Source organism: Suricata suricatta, chromosome 2 (genome assembly GCF_006229205.1).
Source record: "Suricata suricatta isolate VVHF042 chromosome 2, meerkat_22Aug2017_6uvM2_HiC, whole genome shotgun sequence".
NCBI lineage: Eukaryota > Metazoa > Chordata > Mammalia > Carnivora > Herpestidae > Suricata > Suricata suricatta.
In genome coordinates this window covers 142406824-142426596 of record NC_043701.1, presented here as the reverse complement: position 1 = coordinate 142426596, position 19773 = coordinate 142406824, and the positions used below count along the sequence as shown (strand labels likewise).

The 19773-nt window shown below is 37.0% G+C and overlaps 1 protein-coding gene across 1 annotated transcript in view; it reads right to left on the bottom strand.

Moving 5' to 3' along the window:
- NRG3 (neuregulin 3) overlaps positions 1-19773 on the bottom strand; it is a 1058459-nt gene that overhangs the window by 228386 nt on the left and 810300 nt on the right. The window contains exon 10 of the mRNA XM_029919916.1: positions 18704-18777. Within this exon, the coding sequence (XP_029775776.1) occupies positions 18704-18777 (74 nt within the window). The remainder of the gene's footprint in view (positions 1-18703; positions 18778-19773) is intronic.

Here is a 19773-nt window from a genome sequence, read left to right as displayed (position 1 = left end):
ACAAAGGTTAAAAGAAGGATTGAACTGGGGGGTTCGAGAAAAGTCTGGTATTCCAGGACAATAGAAAAATCAGGATAGGATAGGATTCACTTGCCATTTGAAGATGTTGATATATAATTATTAATGATTAAATCAAAACAGAATTAAGAAGTATGCTTAGTATGGCTACATTTTTGGCCAGAGAGGTTTGTAGAAAAGGCTGAACAGACATTGGAGAGCAGCTGTTGAGGTACAGAGTGATGGAAAAGAGAGCAGATAGGTACAAATGAGTTCTAGGGTCCCAGGCTGATTGGAGTATATCCCAGATCTGGAGAGAACTTTGTTTTGAAATCTAATCCACCATTGCTTCCTCAGAGGATTCACTGGGAAGACTGAAAACAAACAATACACTTACACTTTCAGAGAAGGTAAGTCTGTAGAGTGCATCCATAGACTGTAAATCAGAGTGTGCTACATACAACAACAAAGCGAAAAAAACCCCACTTTTATGAAATATTGGTCAATACTAACAAGTGGAAGATGACATCACTGAGAGGCAACCTGGATATATGAGAAATAAGTCAAGATTTCCTTCTTTGACTGCAATGCTAAATGAAAGATTAGGGGGAAAAATGTGAAATAGATGGAACCCTTAGATCCATCTTTAGATCCTTAATGACAATAAGAAAATAAACTGTGTGTCAGGTTTTGTTCTGTGGAATAAAACCTGTGGTTTTTGTGTATGGATTTATGAAGGGTGGAATAGTTTTCTCTATCTTAATTATTCCTCTCTCCTGATCTTTCCCAAATTTCCTTTATAAAGTTAGAGCAATTCTCTCTCTGTGGAAGCCAAGGATTCCAGATTCTTTCTTTTCCTTTTCCTAAATACAGCCGGGAGTGAAGCTCATTGTTTACACCTCGCCTAAAATGATGACTAAGCATCTCACCTGCAAAATGGCAGCAGTAATATCAATCTTGGAGGCTTTAACAGCAGAGAGACTGGAATGAAATTAAGGGTGAAAAATAAGAGATATTAGGTGTCCAGCCCTTTCCAGGCTGTTTGAGAAGAATATACAAACTACTATGAGATTATGGAAGGGAGAAGATAACTCCCCCAAGGGCAGATGGTAATGACTCCAAAGGCAGTATAATAACATTTTCAAGTTTAGAACAAGGGAAGATGGGCATATCTGGCTACGGCGTCTGCTTCTGAGCACCATGAAAACTGCGGCACATTATCTTCCCTTGGCTGATAATGCCTCTCTGTCTGTCCTAAATCATGCTTGCTAGCAACGAAATAGGAAAAATCAGATTACCTAAGACATATTTATGAGATATATCTTTATATCCCTGACTACTGTCCTAGGTAAAGTTCTTTTCCAAACAACACTGAGTTTCCACTTGGGATATCATTCAGTTTTCTTTGTCAGCACAAAGAAGATGTCAGTGTCAGCATTCTTTGTTTTGTTAAACCAACTTGGATATTGAGCAGTTCAGTTCCACGTTTAATAATAGTCTATGGTTATACACTTGTCACTGTATTTTGCTCATGCTCGTTATCTACTGTGATAATGATCACTAATTTCTGGCCATGATAATATAGACCAATAATGAATCACCCCCAATAAAGTACAGTTTTATGTTAAAGTAATATATATTTGTTCTAGAAGATAAAAATCCTAAAAAGTGAAACAATGAAGAGATGCTATGAGGCAAATAATGTGACACAGGACCATGGGACTGATCTCTGGATCACAAGGGAGTAGCCGGTTAACTGGGGTTAAGGATTGTCCTCTGGTAATGTTTCCTCCGTGGCTATGAAAAAGGACAAGAGACATCCTGGAATGTCACTTCCAGAACCAATGCAGTCTTTCTCTCCTCTCTTCTCTTTCTCTTTTCCTCCTTCATTTTAGTTTTTACCTTTGTGGCCTGGCTTCTTCTGCTTCATTAATCATGTCCAATCATGGCTACCTTTCAGTTGAAAATTAGCCCCTAAGTCTATATTACTAATAAATTGGAGGGAGACTGAATGAGGACTTGCTCTCCTTCTATGAATTTTAATACATGTGATAAAACCTCATTAATTTAGAGCATTACACTGATCAACAAATAGATCAGTAGAAGAGAATAGGAAGATTAGAAATAAAACAATATAAATGTTTGATAGTTTGTTATTCTTTTATGTTTTATTAATTAGTAAGTACATGATATTTGACATATAAATAGCACTTAAATTATTGATAGATGTGCTATTAATAATTAATATTATTAGTGAAATCATTTGGGAATCTCTTTAATCATCGAGGAAGAAAGAAACCTGAATATTTTTCAAGATTTAAGCATAACATAATGAAACTATCAATTTTAAATGGGATAATAATAGAATGAAGTTGAGGTTAAGAAGATTTTTAAAAGTATTGCACAAAACCCAGTAACCACAAAATAAAATAATGTATTCATTCTAATATAAAACAAGAAGAAGGAAGGAAGGAAGGAAAGAAGGAAGGAAGGAAGGAAGGAAGGAAGGAAGGAAGAAGGGAAAGTTTCCCGCTTGGCATAAACTATGGTAACCAAAGACAAAATGCAAAGTTCAAAAGAGAAAAAAGTATTTGAACCTTATGTCACTATCAAAGCCCTAAATTGCTTTATATATAAACAGTTCCTATAAATTGTTTAAGAAATGATCAATAACCAAATAGAAAACTGAGAAAGGCATATATTAAGAGAGTTCACAGGAAAGGAAATATCATAGTTCTTAAACGTATGAAAAGATGCTCTATGACACTCATCAGAAAAGAAATCCAATTAAAAACTGTTTGAGAAAGTCAATTAAAAACTACTCTTCTAAGATTGGATAAAGATTAAATAATTTGAGAAACCACTGTCAAAGAGACTTGGAAAAAATAGAGGGTTTGGGGAAGGTTTGAGAGTTTAAGTTCATACCACTCTAGGGATGACAATAAATAAACCCGTCAAATCCACAAAGGTGCACATATTGGACTCAGATATTCTACTTCTACAAAATTATCCTATATACCGCTGAAAATAGCATATTGTAAACAGCAAATAACCTAAATGCAAATCCACAGATGAGTTGTTAATTTTGCATTACATACAATCAGTGTAAAAGAAATATGCTATGCAATTATAAAAAGAATGAGAATGTTCTCAATATATTAAAATAAAATGACCTTGAAGATCTAGTTCTACTCAGAAAAGTAAGGTGTGGAACAGTGTGTGTTATGAGCTGTTACTTACATAAAAAGGAAAAGAGATTTTTTTTGTTCGTTTTGCTTTTATAATTACATTATTTCTTTATATATTATTATATAACAAATATTTATTGTCATTTATAACTTGTAAATGTTTATAAGAAGCTAACAGCAATGATTGCCTGTGAAAGAAACTGGATGAATGGGGAGTGGAGGTAGAGGCTTTTATTGTAATCCCTTTTCTATTGCTTAGTATTTAAAATTTTTTTAAACATTTATTTATTTTTGAGAGACAGGGAGAGACAGATCATGAGCAGGGGAGGGGCAGAGAGAGACACACACATAGAATCAGAAGCAGGCTCCAGGCTCTAAGCTGTCAGCGCAGAGCACGACGCGGGGCTCAAACCCAAGAACTCCAAGATCATGACCTAAGCCAGTCAGATGTTCAACCAACTGAGCCACCCAGGTGCCCCTCTACTGCTTAGTATTGAACCATTTGAATGTATCACTATCCTAAAATTAAGTTAAACTAAAAAACAGAATATAAAATAAAGTATGACTATAGTAATTATCTATAACACTTAGCAAAATCATAGGCATTTGCTTGATAACTAAATCAGTTTTGAAGTGGTTAAACTAAAAACACATTTAAAAACGAGAATTAGCTTATGGGCAAGTATAAATTGTATCATGTATCTTGAATGTATCATAGATAAGCTGCTATATAACGATTGCCACTTCAGATAGCTGTGAAATTAGGTGATTAACTAGTTGTTACTTAACCTTCTAATTTCTGTATAAGTCTAATTACATGAAATAGAAGTGGGGGGTTTGATTTTTTACTTTGCTTTTCTGTTTGGAGTGTCATTGTAACTACTGTATTGTAAGTGACGGAAAATAATTGCATATGTTAAAAAAATAATTAAATAAACTTAAAAAAACACAAATGAACAAAAAAAAACAGAAACACACACACACAAAATAAATAAATAAATAAAAAATAAAAATGAGAATTAGTAAAACATGTTGTCTTGGACAAGTTTCTCTTTCATTCATTTATTCAAATTCTACCTGAATGTCTGATATGATGGAAGGATGGAGGGCACCTGTGATATAGCAGTAACCAAACCCAACACAACCCTTGTTCTCCTGCAGAATCTACATTTTATATTTCAATAATTTGGGGATTAAGTTCCATAATGAAATGCCAAACACACACATATATAAACAATAACAGAAGTATAAGCAACAGTCGGAGGATTTGGTTTGGACCTACATGAAATATTTTCAAGGAGTAACTCCATTTTAAAAATATGTTTGATATTAGAGCATGGTAGATCTCTTTCAGCTTATGTTTGTATCCTACAAGAAATCACCATAGTTTTCTTCATCCAGATCTAACCTTCTTAAAGTCTTATTTGCATTATTCAAAAATAAATGGGAATAATAGTAATAGCTATTTTTTTTCTTTAACTTGTCAGAATTAAATGGCAGAACATATAGAACACATGTGAATATACCTGCCAAAGTTTCTCTCATGAACTAGAATAGGTCCTCACAAATGTTACTTGTATCTGAATCTTCTTACATTATAGAAATATTTGAGTTTTAAATTCCACCTCTTCACTATTAGTTGAGGGGAGGCATTTACAGATTATCCACAAAACACTCCCACTAGGTCTAGAAAGTGTTCCTGGGCCACTGATGTGGGTTATGCCCAATATTTGGAAATTTCCGATAGGTATAATAACTTGAGTATTTCTGAGAAGACAAGAAATTATGAAAAACTGAAAATTGGATAATCTCCTCTTAATTTAAAACACAGTGGGAATCAAATGTTTACCTGCCAGGTCAATTCCACATTAATTCTCCCACAGAACTCCCCTAGAGGTTATGAAGTATTCAAGATTCCAAAGAAAATGGAGACAATGGAGATATCAACAAATATAATTCAACAGTTGGAACCTATTCATAGGGAGAGACTGAAAAGTTACGAGCCAAAAATTCAGAAGATCTAATGTTTCTTCTCAAAAAATTTTCTCATATAAAATGAACCATAAAAAAACTCACTTCAACTGCTCACAATTTTATCAAGTGTGTTGTGAACTAGATTATTTATGTACATTGCGCTATATTGCTTAACACAATCAGTATATCCCAAACTGTCATAATTATGCACCTATCTCTTCACCTATTTTATTTTATTTTATTTTTAAATTTTTTTAACATTTATTTATTTTTGAGAGACAGAGAGAGACAGATCATGAGCAGGGAAGGGGCAGAGAGAGAGGGACACAAAGAATCAGAAGCAGGCTCCAGGCTCTGAGGTGACAGCACAGAGCCCGATGCGGGGCTCGAACCCACAAACTGTGAGATCATGACCGGAGCCGAAGTCGGACACTCAACAGACTGAGCCACCCAGGCGCCCCCTCTTCACCTATTTTAAATTGAAGTTTTAATCATACTGCTAGCCATGATACTTAATCAAGCTACTCATTTCAAGAAATGATGGAGAATGCCTTGCTGTTAGATCCTAATGAAAAATCAATCAATCAATCAATCAATCAATGGATAGATCTGATAAATAAAAAGACTCTTCTTGCAGCAACTATTCCAAAACAACATTGTCTATATTACTTTGCCCTTCAAATGTCTTTGGTTTAAAACTAAAAGCATAAACGTTTTAATAACCCCAACAGAAATCATCTGGAAGCTAAAGTGAATGTAAATTCTTAGAAACTGAGTTATTTTGGTGGGTTAATTAAATTCTCAGAATCAGCTTCTTTATAGAATGACCATGATTTAGTTTGGGTAATAAATGGGAAAGTGTAGATATACAGCTATCACAATACTCTGCACATAGAAAGTCCTCATTCCATGAAACTTCCCTGTTGGTACTTGAAAAAAGCCTCTATCATTAAAAAAAATCCATAGGGGCACCTGGGTGGCTCAGTCAGTAAAGCATTGACTTTGGCTCATGTCACGATATTGTGGTCTGTGAGTTCCAGCCCCGCACTGGGCTCTGTGCTGACAGCTCAGAGCCCGGAACCTGCTTCGCATTCTGTGTCTCCCTCTCACTCTGCCTCTCCCCTGCTCATGCTCGGTCTCTTTCTTAAAATAATAAACAAACATTAAAAAATAAATTAAAAATTGAAAACCCTTAACACTCTGTCTCTGATTACTGCTAACAATGTGGTCAATTTTTATACTTCTCTGTGCTCACTTTTGTAGTCCACATCATGAGAGGCTATTCACCATCTGTGTTTCCAATTTTTTAAAACCACATAAAAGTTGAGAGCGATGGTACTGCCAAATTAGAAATAAAGACGGTAAAGGCTCAAATCATTCCATTTCATGTCAGTCACAAGAGCGAAATGTCCTATCATCCTCTCTTGAACAGCTCGCTCAAGGGAAGGAGGATGGGGGGTGTGAGCTTGGCACTGCATTACTTGGGTCATCTTCCATCATCAGCATCATACAGAATGCCACCAAAGGAAATAATTTTGCAACTTATTCCCTAAGCCTAACAGCTCTTGGGCACAAAGTGTAAATAAATGGATGCATTTAAAAAAGTCCTATTAACATAGGTGAAATGTGTTAGAGTTTTCTGTGTTTTGTGGAAAGTAGTAATAAATATCAAAGGATACATGTAATGTTATTAGATGTGACCGAAACCTATCCAAAATGGAGTATGAAAAGAAAGCACCAAATGTCATGTGCAAGATAACCTCAGATGCTCCATGCACCCTGGGGTGAGAGTGAGTTTAGTCTTGAGGTTGTTATTTCTTTCCTGTCATTCTTCACGTATTCTTTGGCCAAAGTTCCCTTCATTTTTCTTTCAATTCTTCCTTATACTCACTCAAAAGCGTATCACTTGGAAACTTCCAGATAAAAAGGTCATTGCAATACTCAAAAAGATTCTCCCCTCATAATTTTCAGTGAAAATGACAAATAAATTATGGTTACTGGGAGAAAGCTACATTAATGTCTAAATGTGTGTGAGGGGGAGCTGTCCTCATGCATAAGTAACAAGTCAACTATGATGAATATACAAATAAGCTGCAAATATTGTGTATGTAAAATTAAGCTGTATTAGAGACTGAATGAATTTGGGCTTCCGACAGCTTATCTGAGTAGTAAGAACTGTATGAAGATCTCTCAAACTGGGGAGAGTGGGAGGGAAGAGCCTCGGGGGATGGGGTGGGAGCTGAGCACCTATCCTGAGCAGGCTATCCCCCTGAACAGGCGGTCCCTGGGCAAGGCAATTCCTGGTTTACACCAACTGCAGGTGTTAAGTGTCTGTTAGGAAGACAGCAAGAACCTTGCTAGGTTTTTCTTTTCAGGGAGTCATGGTGGGGCAGCACACAGGCCCTGCGGCAGCAGCAAACTCCTAATGCCAAAATGAAAACCTAACACCATCATCCTCCTGGGACTCCGTCATGCTCTCGCTTGGAGCCTCCTCTATTCTGCCAAGGACCGAGGTGGCAATTGCCAAAGAAAAACTAGATAAAATTAGACTGTGTTCTTCATCCTTCATCTTGGTTCGAAGGATTGTATGGGGGCCTATACATGATCTGTCAGAAGACGCGTCAAATTCCAACATAGCAGAGCGTGGTGTAAAGTCACATAGAAAAATAGTGGTGTTCCAAGGAAGGGATAGTGATGTGAGGATTCATAACAATTATAAATCTCTGGGAAAGAGCTACTGTTAGCTTTTGAATCTGCTTCTTCATTTTCCATCTTTAGACTGCATAACCTATGGAGTTCACATTCTAGCCCTACCACTTACCAAGTGTGTATCTCTGGGCAAAGAATTTCACTAGTTTTGATTTCACTGCTTTCATCAGTAACATAGGGGTTTCTTTTGTACCTACTTCACAGAGCTATGAGAGGATTATTTGTAAAGTGCTGAGAACAGTGCCTGGCACACTGTAAGGATTAAAAGAAGTTTGTTATTATTTTCATCCTTTAAATAATTACCAAATTGATAAATATGTATTATAGAAAATTGGGGGAAATACAGAAAATACTGGAAAGAAAAATTATGCATAATCCTACCACATTTTGGAATGCATTGCCTTCTGGATTTTTTTTATTAAAAAATTTTTTTAATGTTTTATTTATTTTTGATAGAGAGAGACAGAGCATGAGAGGTGGAGGGGCAGAGAGAGAAGGAGGCGTATAACCAGAAGCAGGCTCCAGGCTCTGAGCTAGCTGTCAGCACAGAGCCTGACGTGGGGCTCAAACCCACAAACGTGAGATCTGACCTGAGCCAAAGTCGGAGGCTTAACTGACTGAGCCACCCAGGTGCCCCTAGATTTTTTTTTTTTTGAAATTCACATATTAAGTGTAAACATATGTTTTACAAATTTGAGTGACCATATAGTACTCTTTCACATTTTCTGGTCATTGTAATTATCCATAGCTCTCATCCTTTACTCTCTGAGTGTCCTACATTAGATGCTAAGTTATAAGCTCGCCTATTTGCACCATATATACTACTTTTATTCCTACATTTTATCTAAAATCTTACAGTAGCTGTTTTTCAAAATATTAGATGTTCTGATATACCACATGTAACAAGTTCTATACAGTAAATGACTGAACCATATTTAATCAGTCAAAACATTTTCTTAAAAACAAGAGAAAATATGGAAATATCATTTCCAAAAGTAATGTATTATATTAGAAAATTCTTCAAAATAAATACCCTTGTAGTGTTATTTCTATCTATAGAATGGATAGAAACACAAAAAGCACCAAATACACATAAATATGGAATATATGACTAAGACCACTTTTATATCAATTAGGAAACTTTAGATTATTCAATAAATTTGGTTAGGAAAATTATTCAAATGTTTCTTACAATTTTTTAATGCTTATTTATTTTTGAAAGAAAGAGACAGAGATACAGAGCATGAGTGGGTGGGTGGGGGGCAGAGGAGGAGGGAGAGGAAGGCACAGAATCCAAAGCAGGCTACAGGCTCTGAGCTGTCAGCACAGAGCCTGATGCGGGGCTTAAACTCACAGACTGTGAGATCATGACATGAGCCGAAGTCGAACGCTACCCAAGCACTGAAATTGCCTGAGCTACCTAGGCACCCAACATAACTCTGTTTTTTAAAATATTGTTTTTAATGTCTAAGGACACGTGAACATAAATATCATATAGATTATGGCAATATGCATCTATACATATATACAGTAAGAATAAATAATATAGACAATAAAATTTTAATAGCTAAATTAGTAAAATATTTCATTTCATAGTGAAAGAAGCCCAAGTATTAAACATATGAACTACTTTCTAAAATAACTGATAAGGGCGCCTGGGTGGCTCAGTCGGTTAAGCCTCTGACTTCAGCTCAGGTCATGATCTCACGTTTGTGGGTTCGAGCCCTGCGTTGGGCTCTGTGCTGACAGCTCAGAGTCTGAAGCCTGCTTCTAATTCTGCGTCTCCCTCTCTCTCTGCTCCTCTCTGCTCATGCTCTTTCTCTGTCTCAAAAATAAAATAAAACATTAAAAAAATAAAATAACTAATAGATTTGATCACATGAAAGGCAAAACTTCTGTGTGTGCCAAAAAACACAAGTAAAAAATCAAAGACCAATCTAGAAAAATGATAACATATGTGATAGTACATGGTTTATAATTCTGAAAACAGCAAACTCCTTTAAAGAAGACAAAAAAATTACCAGACTTGAAAATGAGCAAGGAAAAGAATTTAAAAATTCACACTGATCACTTGATCAACATACAAATGAAAAAGTGTTCAGTTTTGCTGGTAATCTAAGAATTCTTTTCAAAACATAGGTGAGCTATAATTTTCTCTATAAAATTAGCAAGTAAAAATACTATTAATTTCTGGTGAGGGAAAAAGTAAAATCAACTTTCTCATACTGTGTTCATGGAAATATAAATTAATACAACTTTTCAGGAGAAAAAGGTATCAAAGTGTATCAAAAGTTTAGAAATGTATTTTTAAGAAATAATCTGTACCACAAGGTAGAGACTTATGCATAATGCTTATCAATCACTGAAATCATGAAAGATTGGAAATACACTAAATGATTCAGCATAGAAGATTGGCGTATAATTTATATGACATGCTTATAATGTTACGCTCTGTAAATTAATCATTTAGAAAAATATAGGATTATACAACACTTTGAGAAAAAGGTCATAATATATTAAGTGGTGAAAACAAAGCCAGATTACAAAGTGTATAGAATGAACCCAACTTTGTAAGAAGAATTAGTATATTACATAGTAAGATGTTAGAATTTAATTCTTCATACATCACTTTTGATTATAGTATCAATAAAAGGGACAGTAATGAAGTGTGAGACTAATGACTAAATGCAGAATTTATAAAGGAAATAGTCCAACAGTCTAGAGCATTCCATACCACCTGATCTTTCTCGCTGATTCTGAAAATATGAAAGGGGCGGGGGAAAGATGGGTAAGAAAGCCATTTGGTGCTGAGAGTCTGATGACTCTCATGAGCATATTCAGACTACAGAATGTTGGCAGGTCCTATGGACTAGCTGTGGGCCACATACAAGAGAGACAGGATGCTGACTGTCTCAAGACCAGCCCAAGAGGTTCCTGAGCAGACATAAGGACAATCCATTCTTGTCCTCGGTGCAACAGAAACTCAGCAAGCTAGGGCTAAACTAGAGAAAGCAGTAGTTAGCAAGCTGGGAAGACAGATAAAAGCAGAGAAGTGAGGGAGGCAATGATATCTGGCCCCAGATATTTTGCTTTCAATGTACTGGTTGATACTGCATATATACATACATATATATATGCAATATTTTCACATGAAAATTATAAAATAGTTGGATTGCTAGGTACTAAAATGATTATTAGTGCTTATCTCTGAATGTGATGCTGGGAGTTTTTTTCTCTGCTTATCAATATATTTATCTTCCTAGTGTTCTAGAAACTATGTGCACTTGCATGTTTAATTGGTAAATGTTAGGTATTTTGTACAAATTAAAAGGGTAGATTTAATGATTATAGCATTTGAATGAAAACAAAAAACATAGATCTGACAGAATTGATAGACATTATGAAATTCACTGACGCATGGTCAAAATCTGACAATTCTATTACTTCTCTTTCAAGTGCAGAAGACTGCGGTAATAAGAGTTGCAGATTTTATGAATGGATCCATTCCTCTATCAATATTTTTATGGCTACTGGAAAGCAGAGTAATACAGGAGACCTAATTATTCTGAGTGGGCTCCAGTCTAGAAGACACCCCCTCTCATCAGTATCGATTAACGGACTAGGGGCAGGTGGTGATAATTTATGCTGTGTGCCCTCAAGAAATTTCTTTTTCTTCATCTAATTTATTAATGGAAATTTCCTTCCCAGGACCGTGTTGCACACCTTTGTAGAGAATCCTTCTCATTCTAGTATGAACGGTCCCTGTACAGTTGGGCACTATACAGCCTGTACACACAGCCATGGCACCCCATGTGAAAAGCTCATTGTAATGCTCTCTCATAGATCAGCCTTTCATTCATTGAGCAACCCAAAATTTCCCCCTTCACTTATATGAACTTATAGTGCCTACCCATCTTTATGATCTTCTCTTAAGCTGTCTTTTTATGTGTGTATTTTTGTACTGATTTATACATTTTTCTTGCCTCTATGCAATTGGAGATACTTGAAGTTGGGGAATATGCCTCATGCTTTTTAATTCCTGGCAGTACCTATCTCAGTGATTTGTATACTGTGTAGTTATAAAGGCAATGATAATGGTTTAAATAAAAAAAAATCACAATCATAATAATAGATAACATTTATTGGGCTCTTACAATGTGCCAAGCACAAAGTTCTCTGAATGAATTATTTTACTTAATCCTAATAATAACTATATGTGTTAGAGGCTATTCATATTTTATAAAGAAGAAAACCAGAACTCATCAAGTTTAGGTAAGATTATCTCAAATGCGTAATACATTTAAATGAACGAGTGAATGAAAAATCATTTCTCTCTCTTGTGGACATTACATCCTTTGGAGCCTACAATTCAATTTTTATTTAAATTTACTAGACTAATAGTTTATTGATAGTAGGGTCCTTAATTATTGTTGTTTGAATCCACTGCAGGTGCACTTTATATGTGCCTAATTATTTGGGGAGTAAATAAGTGGATGAACAAAAAGATCTATTATTTCAGCTATGCATCTGACTCCACGTCTGAATGGCTTGCAGAGACAGCCCGTTCTGTACGAAGGTTTGTTTTCTTCTCTTAACCAGGATCCTTCTACAGATTTAAAAAAAAAAAAAAAAAGCTGAGGCTCAACTGCACTGTGATTTTCCCAAGGCCACACTGCTAAGAGCAAGTGGTCACAGGATTAGAACCAAGATCCTTTAACTCTTAATTCAGCGCACCTCCCCCTACACTTCCATCTAATTGCAGACACATGAAACACTTTCCTATAATGTAGAACACATTTAGAAATTGTAGAAACAATTTCATGTAATCATAAAATTGAGAAAAGCAAGAATGTAGAACATGAGTCTCTTTGGGAAAGTTCTAACTGATATTCTTTACGGAATTCTCCTGTATTTGCTTTGCCAACACCTGCCTGGGGTCCAGGGCCCTGCATTGGTTCTTGGAGGAGGTTATCAAGTTTCCTTGTCCCTCTCCGTGCTCCACATGGGAAAAGAGCATCATTCTGACTTGAGCTGAATGGTTTGAGCACTGGGTCAGTGACGACCAAATGGGATTCCCAGTACATGGGAAAGGAGACTTACTGTGCTCAGGCCTGATGAATGTGTTGTCCTAGCAAACCATTAGGAATTGGGCTGTGTTGAGTGACTCATTGCCTGTACTCCTTCTGGGGCTAGAACCACAAGCTAGGGCAAATTTAGTTTTTGGATTCTTGAAGTGATTATTTCTGGGAAGTTGGGGTGACATAAACCCAGTTTGAAGGGATGGGAAGTCTAAACCCACACCATTTTTTTTCTGCCACCCTTCTTCTGAACCATGGCCATATCAGACTCCTGGCATCTTATAGGCCACGCTAAGGACAGAACCTACTTTCTAAGATATGAAGAAACAAAAGTGTGATTGGAAACCAGTACTGTAATAACCAGATTAGGCCTAAAATGGAATTGTCTATGCTAAGCCCTACATCAGCAAACCAAAACTTAACTAAGTTTCTATACTATGCTCTCCAAGAAAGCAAAGGTCTACCAATCCATGCTTACTTGCTCAACACAAGTTACCTGACCTGGCTCTAAGACTTCCCTTTGCTCTATGCTCTAACCACTCAGCAAACACCCAGTGTAAATTCCTTATTCCTACTCACTTTGGTCTATAAACATCTCTTACCTTCTACAGCTCTGTAGAGGTCTTTTCTATATGCTACATTGGATGCTGCCCCATTCATGAATTGCTGAATTTTTATTAGATCTGTAAATTGTGGTGGCTTTTCTTTTAACAGTTTATAGGGACTGGATCTATAAGTTCTCCTCCATCTTCCCTTTGTGGAGACCAGATGACTCAGAGTTTAAGCTATAAAAAACCCCATGCCAAAGTGTGGGCCTGCAGATTTGTCACTGTAGCCAGCCATGGGGACCCTGGGTGGTAGATGCTGATGTAGAGAGGAAGTCACAGTTAAGTTTGGTAATGGCTACCTCCAGCAGCATGGGAAAAGGACCCTCACTGTGGATGAGTGTCATCTCCAACCTATACCATTCTTTGATTCCATTCTTAATCTATTATCTGGAGCTGCTCTCAGGCTTCCAATGGCCAGTAATGATATGAGGATCTTCATGATAACTCGGGCTGGCATGTTCTCCTTAGAGAGGACACCCAGGATATTATCTGTCTGAATCTTTGACCAGCTCATGATTCTTCAGGTCCATATGGCTCTGTTTCAAGGCTGAATATGGTATCTGACCTGGGTGGGTACAGGTCGTTAAGGAGAGAAAACTGGACAAGAGGGTAGAGGTTGATCCTGTGTTTGAGGGAAAGGAGACTGGTTCTGAAAGAATAAATCAGAAATTGTCTAGAAGACTGTGGGATTTCCTAGAAGTTGATTGCTACTATCCATGGACAGGGCTGGCTGGCATCAGTGGGAGGCAAGGTACAGATAGATATATGCTAGTCAGGTATGCTACATCAGCTGGTGATGACTCCCCTATAGATGGTCATCTCCTCTTAACTACAGTCTGTTCCTCTTACGATTTCCTACTGAACACATGCTTATTGTTCATCCTTGTGATCAGAGTGTGGTTTTGGTAAACTGCATCTATATGAGGGTTTGATTCACCGGATAGTTATATGCATAAGATACTTTTTCAAAAAACTGACATGAAAGCACTCTATAAATTTGATTCATGTGTATATACAACTCTTTCTGAGTAGACTTAACTACAGGCTCTTTTGGGGTAAAAAAATGAGGTTTTGGAATAGCAGGCCTGTGGATCCAGCCTGAGACCACGGTACAGACACTAATCATAGCAGCCTCTGAGACTTCTCATAGTGACATCCTGGCATTATTTCTAAAATACACGTAATTTGAGGTTTTATTTATTTATTTTTTAAATTAATTGGAAAGTCTCACATTTCCGATCAACTCTGCATTGGCTGGGGAAGAATAAAACGTACAAGGCTTCTAACCAGCTATTAATTGGGATTTCGCTACAATTGAGCATGCATTCAGCAAATGGGGAGAGAGGGAGGAAGGATAAAGGGAGAGAAGAAAGGGGAGAGAAGAGGAAAAAGCGGGAGGGACTTGGAGAGAAGCCTTTTTCCTGAGAGCAGAGTCATTCTAGGATATCATGTGCAGCAAATTAAACGATCCTTCAGCAAGAATTTTGACAAGAAAATTTCATTAGGGATTTAAATCTCTATGGAAGCTCAACTTGCTGCATTAAGATATGAAAATTGTGCAAATATTGTTCCTTAGAATAATGTTTGCTGCAGGTCATTGGGCTTCAGTCAATGAAATTTAGAGAGATAAATGTCACAGTGGAGATAACTGGAGGAAGGAGGGGGAGGAAGGGAGAGCCCAGCAGTGGAATGCTCAGGCCCTGGAGTCATTTGGATCAGAAGGTAGATGCCAGCATTAACTAGCTGCATGACCTTGAGCAAGTTTATTTAACATCTCTGAGGCCCAATTTCCTCATTTATAAAATGTGAGCAGTTGCTAGGTAAGGCCCTTTGGCACAGTGACTGGCACGTGTGGGCTCTAAATACTTATTATTACTATGATCTTAATGATGAGTCAAGGAAGTGGGCTTATAGTGTTCATTTGGCAATGACTTCTTGTCAATTTCAGTGATAGGGGCTGTTAGGAATTACTATTGCCATTATTTGGGTGATCAGCCTGAGGCTCAGGGGCCAAATGAATCTGTCAAGGTCACAAAGGAGTGTTTCCAGCAGAATCATGCGTATGGATGCATGTGTTTTTCTCCCTTCGGCATATGTTCTGAAAACATCTGCAGAATGAATCAATGACTGTATAAATAATGGGAGGCATGCCTGGATGAATGGAATCATAATGCTTTTGCCATTTAAACTGTATCTCAGGGACTCACCCATTGGATTTCTTAGTGCTTTATTTTTTATTTTTTATTTCAAGACTTTCTGGAGTTTTATTCACATCATGATATTCCATTTTATAAGAAACAGGAGGAAAAGGGGGAAAAAATCATATACTTCCACCACAACCCAAATACTAAAATTCCCTTTCAGCATTTCAGTCTATGTTTGTTTGTGTGTTTTTTTTTACCTTTGGAATGTTCCTACTGCAATTTCATATGAAAATAATTTTCTATCTTGTTGTCTTACCTAAAGGAATATTTCTTACAGGTATCCTTTTAATGATTATTTATTTATTATTTTAAAGTTTTTAAGTTTTATTTACTTATTTTGAGAGGAAGAAAGAGCGTGAGCACAGAGGGGCAGGGAGAGAGAGACTCCTAAGTAGGCTATGCACTGTCAGCAGAGCCCTACATGGGGCTCAAACTCAGGAACCCCAGGATCATGACTGGAGCTGAAATCAAGAGTTAGCCACTCAACTGACTAAGCCACCCAGGCGCCCCCTAATGGTAATTTAATAGAGGATTATAGATATACCTTAGATATTTTACTTAAACATAGTTTTTCTGTTGGTTTTCAGAATGTGTCCATTTTTTCACTATTAGAAATACTGCCACACTAAATATTTTGTGCATATTAAGACCTAGATTTTTCAGACTTAGTGACTCTGATTATGAGATCAGTTTTCTTTGAGAAGCACAGTCCCTACGGTGGGTCTCACCCTCAATTTTGTAGAGATGAACCATGATATCTAAGTGGATGGCGAGGATCTGATTAGATTGTCTAAAGAGAGTTTATTTTGCCTATTTTGTACCTTATGCGAGCCCTGCCTCCATACCCTGCTCTCTGTTCTATAGATAGATATTCCCTGGCTACATATGAAAAGTCAAAGAAAGGAAAGAAAGAAGGAAGGAAGAAAAAAAGAAAAAAGGGAGGATGGGACAGAGGGAGGGAAGGGGGATAGGGAGGGAAGGGAAAGGAAGATGCCTCAAAGGAAGAAAGAAAATAATAAAGAAAAAGAATAAAGGCAAGGGGAGAACAGAAGGGAAGTAAAGAGAAGAGAAAGAAGGCAGAAGGGAGAACAGAGAGAAGCTAGACAAAATTAAAAAAAAAGAAGAAGAAGAAAGAAATCAGCAAGCCCATTCTTCCATGTTCTTTCTAATATTCCAAATCCATGTTTCTAACCACATCCATACATTTGAGAATTCAGCTTAACAAGCAACAAAATCACAAGATGGAATAAATATAATCTACTCTAGTAAATATCTCCTTTCAGGGTAATTCCTAGACACCAGCGCCTCACATTTAAGAGAACAGAAATAATCCATGGCTAGGGCACTTGCTAAATTTAGGAAACCTTCACATTTCTCAAGTAGAGCTGAATTTGAAAAGAAATGAGGAGTTTAGATTGCATGGTATCTTGCCAAGATAAGACTCAATTACATGAAATTAAACAAAACTTTTCCTTGTTAAAAAAATTTGCATTTACCTAAGGAATTGTAGTTGAAAATTAGGGGCAGGGGGAATGAAAATATGCATTTTGAGAAGATATTGAAAGATGGCTAGACATGTTCACCATACAGTAGTGTGAACACACACAGCAAGGCAAGCTGTCTGTCGTCAATAAACAATATTTGGTTGAAGTTTGTCTTATGCATGTTTGGTATTCAGAAAACTGTAACATTCTTAGCATCACTTTCAACAATAGCCAAATCATGGAAAGAGCCTAAATGTCCATCAACTGACAAATGGGTCAAGAAGATGTGGTTTATCTATACAATGGAGTACTACATGGCAATGAGAAAGAATGACATCTGGCCATTTCTAGCAACGTGGATGGGAACTGGAGGGTGTCATGCTAAGTGAAATAAGTCAGGCAGAGAAGGACATGTACCATATGCTTTCACTCATATGTAGAACAGGAGAAACTTAACAGAGAACCATGGGGGAAGGGAAGGGGAAAAAATAGTTAAGGAGAGGGAAGAAGGCAAACGACAAGAGACTCTTAAATCTGAGAACAAACTGAGGGTGGATGGGGGGTGGAGGAGAAGGCAAAATGTATGATGGGCATGGAGGAGGGCACTTGGGATCAGCACTGGGTGTTATATGGAAACCAACTTGATAATAAACTATATTGAAAAAAACCCCATAACATTGATTCTGTGATTTGGAAATGTCCGTCATTATCCTCACTGAACTAAACGGCCGATTCAGTAAAAACCCCCCTCCCATACTGGCAATTTAATTGAAGCAGTAACTGAAAGAGCAGACGATTATTTCCAAATAAAGCAAAACATTCATATTTGACTAGACTGGTCAGATTAGTATCAGATGTTACCTTTTACAGAAACGAATGACTAGCAAAGTGTCTTCTTTCACGAATGAAAAAAATCTCAACAGTACAGTAATCCATGATATGCAAATAGTATTCCTAAAAATGGGGTTTTCACAGTTGGAACACTTCTTATATAATTTTATATGCATAGTTTCTTTAGTAAGTACGGTAAAGGTTAATAGGTTTAATGTTCTCACAAATTCCCAGGCAAAGGGTAAGAACCAATATGATACTGTAGTTTCCATAACATTCTTTTAGGTAAATAATGAGCTGTGTTAATTTTCTCTTTCCTTGCTTTCATAATGGGTATTGGAGGGAGCCTGAAAGCTAAGGGAACAGGGATTGCTGGAGTTCCCAGTGTAGGTCAGCGGAGGAGCTGAATCTGGAAACCAGGTCCTGTCTTGGGAGAACACCAGACCTAGGCTTAGACCAAGTTAGTTCTGAACAAGCTTTGAATGTTAATGAGTGTCACCAGCTTCCGCTCTTGGCAGCTTTCCAAGACACACGACTGAAATACAGCCTTCAGCTGAGTTAGCAACCGTTGCTCAGAGTAAGGGCTGCCTACATATTGCATTAGAGAGAGAAGAAAAATGCTTGACCTACTTGGATCCGATAAGATGGAATCAGTTTTCGGCAGAAATTGATCACAACGGACTCCTTGGTAGCCTTCTTTGCACCTGAGAGAAAAGGATAAATGACAAACATACGTATGTGGTTGTGGAAGATTTCAACAAGCAAAATAGCCATCAATTACACAAATGTGAGAACAGTACATTCATGCTTTCGGATTGTTTGATTCAATTTTCTAACCCTGACAGGCAGATTTTAGAGTCTATTTATGTGCAAAAAAGAAAAAAAAACCAAAAACCAAAAAACAACCCAGCACTGCTTTGCTTTTATAGTTTCAGACGGAATATCTCAAAAGCAAATTGAATAGCATTTTAAGACAGCCCTCAGAGCAAATTCACATTATTATGTGAATAATAGTTATCTTCCTATTATAATTCCAAATGCAGATATATTCAGGTATTTTCTTTCTACAACACTCTAGTCTCTGAAAGACTGCAAATGCCCTTTTGGAAGCATCATATTTTAGGGGTCATTTTGCTTATAAAAATAATTTTCTAACATAAGCGATCAAGTCTCATCAGTAGATTTTGGCTACTGTTTATCTTCCTCATGCTTTATTAGTTTGTTCACTTGCTAATTTTACATTTTTTTAAACATAGCTACTTAATTTTTTTTTAATACTTTGTGTGGTTTTTTTTATTTTTTTTAATGTTTTATTTATTTTTGATACAGAGAGAGACAGAGTATGAGAGGGGGAGGGTCAGAGAGAGAGGGAGACACAGAACCGGAAGCAGGCTCCAGGCTCTGAGCTAGCTGTCAGCACAGAGCCTGACGCGGGGCTCGAACCCACAAACGTGAGATCTGACCTGAGCCAAAGTCGGAGGCTTAACCGACTGAGCCACCCAGGCGCCCCTAATTTTTTTTTCTAACATAGCTATTTTTCAAGTCAGCATAGCTAAACGCTTGGCCAGAAATAACACCATTTATTTTAGATCTGGTAAGACCTGAAAGGCATCTAACTCAATGTGTGTCTTCTCTAAACTCCTATTTTTCCCTTCTCGTTCTTCTCTTTTATATTCACAAACGTGCAAAGCGCCTGTCCT